Here is a 10,516-nt window from a genome sequence, read left to right as displayed (position 1 = left end):
GTTCCCTGACAGCAGAATTACACTATTAATATTATTAGTTCATTGCATAATTTTGAATAAAATAAATAAATAAATCTTGATTGTGACTTATGAAACATATTTTTTTACAAGACTCCATGTAATGCTAAGCCTAGCTTTTCTGAGGGTCTGTGCAGGTTTTTCAAGTTGTATTTTACACATTAGCACGATGGAGCCTCCTCTGAACAGCAGCAGATTTCTGTGGTCGACTGATTCGTTCCCCAGCATTGAAGAAAGCAGTGACTAGTTCAAAGTTAGTTATTAAAGCATGTGTCACAAACACAAATCCCACGACATGGAACATCTGTAAGAGCTGAACAGAGAGAAGAGCTGCTGCATTTAGACAAAACATGACGACAATATAACCAGATAAAGACTCAGTGAAACATCCTCAGCTGTTAAGTATGTTCGTTGAGTAGACACAGAGAAAAGGAAGTGGTTAGATGTGGTTTGGCTGCTCAAAACCTGAACTTGACCTGTGTTACATTTTTCATGGAGCATACAATTAAGTCAAGTGAGAATTCAAAGTACAATTATTGAATTCAAATGAGAAATTAATAATTTGGTTCTTTTTAAAACTAATTGATACAGTTATTAACTTACAAACATGTAATAAGCTGAAATATAAGATGCACACAATGGACAAGTTCACACACTGTTCACAGCATATCAAATACTTTTTATAATACTTATAAGAAGCTTAAAAACCAAATCCTGCAAAGAATATTTTATTAAAATAGTCTGTCTGTCTACAGGGTCCTTTACGTGAATCTCAAGGTTGCATTTAATGCCTGAGACTAAGGACCTTCATAAGGATGACATGATAACCAGCTTGTTCTAAAGCTTTTTTTATATGTCTGCATAATTAGGCTAAAATTATGAGTGATCTTATGATGAGTTGTTGATGAAATGATTCAAAACAAACTGTAAACTCCTTGAAACATAAATTATTTTTTAAAAGTTCCTTCACAGAACCATAGAGGGCGCAAAACACCAGTTTGAAGTTACTTTTATTTTGTATCAGAACAAACCCTAATTATGACCTCGATGCCATCAGAACAGCATTCAACAAAACACACAATCAGTAAAACATACTAACATATCTACAACATAAATCACACAGTGAATTAATACAAAACAATATGAATAGAAAAACATGTCCACAAAGTTAGTGAAGGTTTTATTGTGTTAATTGCTGATGAGGCCACTGGAGCTGTTGTCGTCCCTCTGCTGATCTTCCCTTCGTGCATCTGGTTTAAAATGGAAACGTGTGCATTCATATAACATTTTCTACCTTATCTGTAGCCAAAGACCTTTGAATGTTGCTTCTCATTCAACTTTCACATACAGACCAACGGTGGCAGAGCTGCCATGAAAGGCACTACTCTGCAACGGCAGCCGGTGTCCTGAGTCTCAGCCACCCGGAGCTTGTGTGTCAGTGATTTTTCACTTTAGTTGAAATCATATATTGAATTGAATCTCTCCATGTACTGACTCCTCCTGTTGGACCTATGATCCATGTCACCTTGTTTTTGAGAACGATCCACCTGCAGAGATACAGAAATCCCAAATCAAGGGTGATAACAGACTGAAGCACAGAAACACGATGATGATTAAGACACAAAGATCTCCTGACCCTTCCTCCTGATTGATGCTGAAACTGGTTCTGATTTTGAGTCCTGGTCCCAAGTTTTCTACGGAGATAAAGCCGTGAGCCTTACATATTATTGTTTTTACCCTGCAGATTAGTGATGAAGTAAACTAAGTTCATTACATAAACACTTATTTACTGTAACTCTGTTTGACTTCACAGTGTCCTCACAACCTTGAACCTGACGTCTTTTTCATTCCCTTCCTGTGATTGAATGCTTTGATTGATTTAATTATATTTTTTTTAAATAGGATATATTTTTGGATTTTCATCTGCCATTTGGACTAGAAACCAACTTTTGGTGGAAATTCTGGAAAATCGCTACGAGCTCCACAGTGGAAACTGCATTTACTGCAAAGAATGGCAAAATACATAAGATACTACCAGGTGTGACTCAGAAATTATTTTTTGTTATGAAGACTGAGATTCAATGACAACAGCACCACAAGTGAAAAGTGAGTTCATTAGTTTTTAGTATACAAATCTGAAAGGTAAAAAAAAAAGAAAACGTTACTCACCTGCAGATGTAAACAGCTAATATGAAGCCACACAGAATAATTCCAGTGATAGGTGTCAGTATGTAGAGAACATACCATAATTGTCCAATTCCTGGATCAAATCAGATAGGAATTATTTTACATCAGCAGCAGTTTCAGCTCTGAAATGTTCTGTAACAGGTGGAGAAATGATCAGTGCTGCTTCTTTCTGTACCCACCTTTGAAACTCTCAGAAACTGTTAAATTCCACCTTATGGTCTTTACACCATCTATATCAGTTACAGTACATGTATAAAGTCCAGCGTCTTCATGCTGAACATTAAATATATTCAGCGTTGTGGTTAAATTAACGTCTATTCTGAATCTGTCAGAGGTAAAATTGGAAGAATTCAGATTATATGTGAATGAATAAAGTAAATAAAATCTGTCTTTGTTCCAGTTGGTTTGTGTTCCATTATTTATCGATATGTTGCAGGTGAGCATGACTGAGTCTCCTCTGGACACCAGTGTATTCCTGTGATCAACTGGAACTGTCCCTAACAACAAAGAAATAAATAATATAAAATTAAATCAGTAAACAAATGTTGACAAAATCTTGTATCACAAACACAAATCTCCACTGTACCTGCATGAACATGGACAATGAGTAAGAGTTGAACAGAGAGCAGAGCTGCTTGGTTTAAACAGAACATGATGACCATCAAATAAAGACAGAGAGAAACTTTACCATCATCTTTTACATGTATTTGTGGAGGAGGTACAACAGAAGAGGAAGTGGTTAGTTGTTGTCTGGCTGCTCACTAACTAAGATATGTGTTACACCTGTCGTGGACCATACATTTGAGTCACAGGTAAATCTAATATACAGTAACTGAATTCAAATTGAATTGAAAATTCAAGCTTGGTCCATTTTGAAAGTTCATCATAAAACTATGACAAACTGAAATATAATGGACGTAATGGACACGTTCATCTACAGGAAAACAACCTCTTTATTGTGCTGAACACACCCTCATTGCGTCATCCTACTGCTCAACATGTTTTCACACGTCTTTCACACCTTTTAATGCTTGAAGGGGCCATCAGATGCAAACGTCCTTTTAACTGGTTTTTGAACACATGTGGCGGCTGGACCTGAGTACTGATTCCTAAACTGTCATCACAGATCATGCAGTGGTTTCCTTTTGCACCTTTGTCTGAAATTACAAATGTTTCCATGTCTGTCCATCTTTATGAACATATGAACTTTATTAAAGCAATTTATGCTGATAAATAAACAGCATCACAAACATAAAGGTGAAGTTCCAGCTGTGACCACTACTCTCCCTGAATTTTTCCAAATGAGAAATTAATAATTTGGTTCTTTTTAAAACTAATTGATACAGTTATTAACTGTACACTACAAAACATGTAATAAGCTGAAATATAAGATGCACACAATGGACAGGTTCACACACTGTTCACAGCCTATCAAATCCTTTTTCTAATGCTTATAAGAAGCTTAAAAACCAAATCCTGTTAAATATGTTCTCATCCTGCAAAGTGAATTAAAGAGCAGACAGCACTTTGAAGTATTTTATTAAAATGGTTTGTCTGTCTACAAGGTCCTTTACATGAATCTCAAGGTTGCTTTTAATGCCTGAAACTAAGGACCTTCATAAGGATGACATGATAACCAGCTTGTTCTAAAGCTTTTTTTATATGTCTGCATAATTAGGCTAAAAATATGAGTGATCTTATAATGAGTAGTAAATGTTATAATGTTGATGAAATGATTCAAAATAAACTGTCAACTCCATGAAACATAAAGTTCCTTTACTGAACCATAGAGGGCACAAAACACCAGTTTGAAGTTACTTTTATTTTGTTTCAGAACAAACCCTATTATGACCTCGATGCCATCAGAACAGCATTCAACAAAACATACAATCAGTAAAACATACGAAGATATCTACAACATTAATCACACAGTGAATTAATACAAAACAATATGAATAGAAAAACATGTCCACAAATCTAGTGAAGGTGTTATTGTGTTAATTACTGATGAGCCCACTGGAGCTGTTGTCGTCCCTCTGCTGATCTTCCCTTCGTGCACCTGGTTTAAAATGGAAACGTGTGCATTCATATAACATTTTCTACCTTATCTGTAGCCAAAGACCTTTGAATGTTGCTTCTCATTCAACTTTCACATACAGACCAACGGTGGCAGAGCTGCCATGAAACGCTCTACTCTGCAACGGGGGCAGCCGGTGTCCTGAGTCTCAGCCACCCGGAGCTTGTGTTTCAGTGATTTTTCATTTTAGTTGAAATCATATATTGAATTGAATCTCTCCATGTACTGACTCCTCCTGTTAGACCTATGATTCATGTCACCTTGTGTTTGAGAACGATCCACCTGCAGAGATACAGAAATCCCAAATTAAGGGCGATAACAGACTGAAGCACAGAAACACGATGATGATTAAGACACAAAGATCTCCTCACCCTTCCTTCTGATTGATGCTGAAACTCATTCTGAGTTTGAGTCCTGGCCCCAAGTTTTCTACGGAGATAAACATGACCAGTTACACTATCTCTGTATAGAGAAGTACCTCAATAAATCAGAAACCTTTAGGCAGCTGTTGTTACAGTTTTGCCGTTGTGAGAATGTGTTTCTTTTCCAAGTTTTATATTTACCACTGGGTAGTAATTTTGGACAGTATTATCTTAACTTGTGAAACAATTTGGAAGAGTTGAGCGCCGTGGGCCTTGCATAGTATTGTTTTTACCCTGCAGATTAGTGATGAAATAAACTAAGCCCATTACATAAACACACGTATTTACTGTAACTCTGTTTGACTTCCCAGTGTCCTCATTGACAACCTTGAACCTGACGTCTTTTGCATTCCCTTCCTGTGATTGAACGCTTTGATTGATTTATAATTGTTTCGGACAGGATATATTTTTGGATTTTCGTCTGACATTTAGACTAGAAACAAACTTTTGGTGGAAATTCTGGAAAGTCACTACGAGCTCCACAGTGGAAACTGCATTTACTGCAAAAAATGGCAAAATACATAAGATACTACCAGGTGTGACTCAGAAATTATTTTTTGTTATGAAGACCGAGATTTAATGACGACTACACCACAAGTGAAAAGTGAGTTCATTTGTTTATAGTATAAATTTACAAATGAAAGGCAAAGAAATAATAATAATAACATTACTCACCTGCAGATGTAAACAGCTAATATGAAGCCACATAGAATAAATCCAAGTATAGGTGTCATTATGTAGAGAACATACAACAATTGGCCAATTCCTGGATCTAATCAGATAGGAATTATTTTACATTAGAGGCAGTTTGAGCTCTGAAATGTTCTGTAACATGTAGAGAAATGATCAGTGCTGCTTCTTTCTGTACCCACCTTTGGAGCTCTCAGAAACTGTTACATTCCATGTTATGGTCTTTAGACCATCACCTTTACCAGTTACAGTACATGTATAAAGTCCAGCGTCTTCATACTGAACATTAAATATATTCAGCGTTGTGGTTAAATTGACATCTATTCTGAATCTGTCAGAGGTGAAATTGGAAAAAATCAGATTCTTTGAGACTAAATAAGTGAAATAAAATCTGTCATTGTTCCAGTTGATTTGTGCTGCATTGTTTATCGATATGTTGCACTTGAGCATGACGGAGTCTCCTCTGGATGCTTCTGTATTCCTGTGATCAACTTGAACTGGCGCTAAAAAAAACAAAATATTATGAAAAAGAAAACTGTCATTAACTATAAAAAGAAGCTTTTATCACAGATACAAATCTCCCAGTACCTGCATGGACATGGCATATCACCATGAGCTGAACGGAGAGCAGAGCTGCTTGTTTTCTACTAAACATGATGACCATGAACTTAAGAGACAGAGTGGCACCCAACCATAAGCTTTTAAACGTATTTGTGGAGGATGCGTCGGCATGCAGGAAGTGGTTAGTTGCGCTTTAGCTAAGCTTACAGTTATGGTGTGTGATTCATCCTCCATGGAACATAAAGTTAGATAATGTGAATGTAAAGAATACAAATAAAATAGCTCTATGTCTTGAACATAAATGGGAATTATCATGTTCAAAGTTATTTTCCAGTACGTTTTAATCAATCATGTAATAAAATGAAACGTAAATGTAAAATGCTTGTATGAGATGTGCAAGATTAAACCGTTCACAGGAAAAACACCTTTGTATAGAGCTACAAACCCACACAATGTGAGACAGCTGTTGAACATTATAACTATGCTTTGAAGCTTAGAAGAGCCTGTTTTGACCACATCTAGCAAACAATTCTTCTATATATCTCATTGCACAATCAAAAAGATAATTATAGGCAGCATTACTGATAAGCCAGTTATCAAAATAGTCAATAGTCTTTGCTCATTCGTGGCAGAAGTTTCATTTCTTCTTGGATCTTCACACATTGGTGGTTAAAGCACATGCCACGCATATTTGTTTTTATCTTTTTATCTTTTGCAAAAGGTCAGAATGATCAAATGTCAACCGTCTAATAGCTGGAAACAAAACCTGTAGTTTTGAAATGTGAATAAACTGAACTCTGAATGAAGAAAACATAGTTCAGAGGCGTGACAAGGTTTTAAATGATAAAAGTAACTTCAATAAAGTGACATTACAAAGAAATGCTACTGTTGGTCAATGGCACTCACTATTTGTCATCTCTGGGATGATACAGTGACACTTTGAGAGTCTGTGGAGACTTTTCCTCAGAGCGTACTCATTGTCTGCTTAGTTTTTATTACTGAAATAAATTATTGCTTCTTTTGTTGGCTGTAACATGTAACACAACAAACAAAGTCTCTGTGTCATCAGGCTGCTGATCGCACTGGTGTTTCTTGTATTATAATTATATTCATTGTAATTAGATAACTATAATGTGGTTTTCCCGGATGTGACAGATATGTAGCCACAAGGCACGTATTCGGTGTTACTTCTTCTGTCTTTTGTTTTTCGAAGCACAATTTAAAAACTACATTTCAACCATGGACATATCACGGTAGGAAAATGGTCCTGCTGGAGCAAAGATCTTTCATGCGTGAAGTTTTTTTTTTTAGTTTTTAGTGTGTCAGTGTCCAACACACATGCTGATTTGAAGCAGAATGCATGGGCCCTAAGTCTTATCTTCCAAACCAGAAGTGTAACAGGAAACAGAAACTTTTCAAAGGTGTCAGGGCAAACAGATCGAGGTGGCAGTAGCTCAGGTGGCAGTGCAGTTGTCTACAAACCCAAGTGTGAGTGGTTCAATTCCTGTACAGTCTGGCAGCTGTATAACTGCAATTTCCCCAAGGGGATCAATAAAACATTCATTATCAGTAGTAGTCATACAACTTGAAAAACTGAAACAAAATAAAAATGAGGTTTAAGTCGAAAATGTCAAGTGGCAATCCCAATATCACAGTATCTATCATGACATGGACAATAAACAATATGTGCATTTTATAGGCTTTTCAAAATAAGAGTCAATTATGCACGATGAGACAAAAGCAGGTCGATAAAGAGTAAAAAGCTGGAAAAGCTCTTAGTTTGTGCTGTGTACCAGCAGGGGATGCTGTGACCACCATCTTCCTACTCCTGTCTTCTCACAATAGCAAAGCAGGCCAAGCAGGGGGTCACTGTGTACAAACAAAATGGTCCCAATACTTTAGGAAGAAAGACAAAATCCTACATTTACTCCTATTTGGCTACAGAGACTTGTTTTTAACACTGCAGCTCATTTAGGTAACAACATAAAATGAGTCGTACATACAAAATTACATTAGAAATAGTGGGATGTATCACTGTAGGAGCTTCTTCACTGTCCAGGTCTCTCTCACAGGTCTGATGGGGCAGAATTTGATTATAGGCTGAAGATCTAATTAGGAGGTTCAAGATGACAAAAGGTCTGCAGAGAGCTGAGACAGCCACAAGAGAGAAGAACAAGCTTCTTTAACCTATTTCATAGTTGGGGAAGATTCTGACTCATCCATTAGTGTGTGTGATGCCCCATCAGTACTTTACAGACACCATATGTCTGATGTGATGCTCACATGTTGTCACACATGGTCCCTCCCAGCCGTCACAGCATTTGTTTGTTGTTACTGTATGTGTTCGTTTGTGCAAATGTGTGTCTGTGCCGAACTAAAGGGCTATTTTTCAAATGCCAGGTTAATGAATGAGGTCTTCGGTAATGGCAGTCAGCAGGCGCCCGTGGCCATATTCACTAGAGACTGAGTGAGAAGATGCTGAGCTAACAAGGAAGAAACAAAGACGCTGCTATTCACTGACTTCATGTGAATCATTTAAGCATCATCTCATTTGTTTCCATTATGGAAACAAAAACCTCTCCACGCCATCTGTCTTAACACATTCATGATGAGTAGCATTGATTAGCTGTTTTGATTCTAATCATCATCCCTCCTCCCCCTCCTTCAATATGTATAACTGTGAAATTATGGGGGTAAAGAAATGTCATGCACAATAGTAAAACAAGAGCCATCAAGCACGGTCATGTTAACAGATTCTGCAGGGACCTCCCACACAGAGATGCAGCTACTACAGGAAGCCTCAACCCTCAACCCCAACCACACACTTTCACACCTAGAGCAGCATACAATAATCTATACCAGAAATATAATTAGATACATATATTTTTTTTTGTACCCTTGAAGTGTACATACATACACACACACCTGGAGGGACACACACAGGTCACCTTTCAGTCATAAGAGAAAAAATGTGATTAAAGAAGCAAAAAAAGGAACTAATTGAATGTGGATGCTATGTGTGTTTTTATGCAGTGTGTGTGTGTGTGTGTGTGTGTGTGTGTAAGAGAGAGACTGAGAGGGAGGATGGGTGTACGGTTCTATGTGTCTGTGGCTAGTCTCTGACCCTTTCAGGCATTGATGGATGTTTGTGAATATTTGAGCTGCTGCTCAGAAAGCCCCTGGCAGAACACAGAAAGACATCAGACAAGCTAATACCTCTGTTCTCCGTACTGAATACTGCATGATTTGCTCACATGTACGTGCGCAGTACATGAATTTAAATCAGTGGTAGCAGAATATAGCTTTAGAGTGACGGCTCGGAAAGGGAGGATGTATTGTTTGTTGGATGCTGTAGCAAGGAGAGAGATTAAATCGTTTGATTAAGTATTTATCTTCTCCCAACCGCTTGCAGAACACGGTGAAAACAAATCTGCTGTAAATGTGCGTCCTTTTCTGAGTTGCTGTTTAAGATTTTACACACGCTTGGGTGGTGTGTGTGTGTGTGTGTGTGTGTGTGTGTGTGTGTGTATGCCCGTATATATGCACAGGAGAAAGCTTAATAGGAAGAAAAACTGAAAAAGCAGATGACAGGATGTCAAAGTGAAATCATACAAAACAGAAGATTGAGGCTCTTATCCATCTGGTTAGGCGTAAGCAAGATTGTGTGCCGGTGAATCTTTGGGAATACAGAATCGCACTTCTTAACAGAACATCGTCAGACTCACAATGAGCAACTTCACAAAGTGATCAAACACTGCAGCAGATGTGGTAATATTGTCTTTTTACGCCTTGTATACAGAACCAGAATGAAACCAGAACACCCCAGTTCTGTAGAGGAGGAAATAAAATGTCACATTCCCACTGACATTTGTATCAGTGTTTCTGACTAAAGCCTAAAAACACACTCTTTGTCAACAGAACATCATGTGGCTTCTGCAGTAATGAGCTTAGAGCAGGACGATGATGATGCTATAACATTTAGTGTCAACAGGTTAGTCATATCCCCAACATATCTGCTGCACTGCTCTGTTGATTCTCACTCACAATTTTGTTTTGTATCTCGCAGTGGGAGGCGCAAACATTGTGTGTGTCTCCTTTCATACTGCTTCCTCCATTCCAGCAAAAACAGGGAGGCAAACAAAGGTTACTGAATAAGTGAGACAATATGGAAAAAATAGTCCAAAGATCTGTGAACAATAATAAGCGTGAGGCCATCTCAGACTGTAAGACTACGTTTCTCTGCTTATTATACAAGTAGAATGAGAAACACTGACATGCATGCAGCACTCACAAATAACATACGCACTCATACAAAGAGCCCTGGGGTGTCAAATAATCACAACATCTATTTAAACAGGTAGCTTTCCTCAGACGGGAAGAAGACATTTATAATTGATGGTTTGCAGTAGGAAGAAAACCATTCTCCCTCTTCTTTCTGTTCCAAATGCACTGAGCTGTGCTGTTCAATGTCGCACACTGTCCTTCCTAATCACTCTTTAATTACTCCTTGCTGGAACAAGCACGTCAGTGGTCATGTGTGTAATTGTGAAATACTGAAATC

The 10,516-nt window shown here is 37.7% G+C and overlaps 1 protein-coding gene and 1 long non-coding RNA gene across 5 annotated transcripts; both read right to left on the bottom strand.

Annotated features, from left to right (window-relative positions):
• Positions 1 to 1,011: 1,011 nt before the first annotated feature.
• LOC113172715 lies at positions 1,012 to 2,860 on the bottom strand. 3 transcript variants are annotated; one of them, XM_026375732.1, is made up of 5 exons: positions 2,792 to 2,860; positions 2,385 to 2,702; positions 2,188 to 2,278; positions 1,655 to 1,712; positions 1,012 to 1,565 (listed from the first exon to the last, which is right to left on the bottom strand). In XM_026375732.1, the coding sequence occupies exons 1-5, from the start codon at positions 2,856 to 2,858 to the stop codon at positions 1,470 to 1,472; spliced, it is 630 nt and encodes a 209-aa protein (XP_026231517.1). In that variant the 5' UTR covers positions 2,859 to 2,860; the 3' UTR covers positions 1,012 to 1,469. The 3 variants fall into 3 exon arrangements, with proteins under 3 accessions (XP_026231517.1, XP_026231516.1, XP_026231518.1); XM_026375731.1 differs by having other exon boundaries at positions 1,012 to 1,712; XM_026375733.1 differs by lacking the exon at positions 1,655 to 1,712.
• Positions 2,861 to 4,031: 1,171 nt separating this feature from the next.
• LOC113172716 lies at positions 4,032 to 5,472 on the bottom strand. Of its 2 annotated transcripts, XR_003299781.1 has the most exons (4): positions 5,380 to 5,472; positions 4,654 to 4,711; positions 4,363 to 4,564; positions 4,032 to 4,264 (listed from the first exon to the last, which is right to left on the bottom strand). It is a non-coding gene; the product is annotated as an uncharacterized LOC113172716 (long non-coding RNA). The 2 variants fall into 2 exon arrangements; XR_003299780.1 differs by having other exon boundaries at positions 4,032 to 4,564.
• Between the last annotated feature and the right edge of the window lie 5,044 nt (positions 5,473 to 10,516).

This window comes from Anabas testudineus, chromosome 21, assembly GCF_900324465.2.
Source record: "Anabas testudineus chromosome 21, fAnaTes1.2, whole genome shotgun sequence".
NCBI lineage: Eukaryota > Metazoa > Chordata > Actinopteri > Anabantiformes > Anabantidae > Anabas > Anabas testudineus.
Note: the sequence above shows the minus strand (reverse complement) of the source record. Positions and strands in the feature narration are given on the sequence as shown.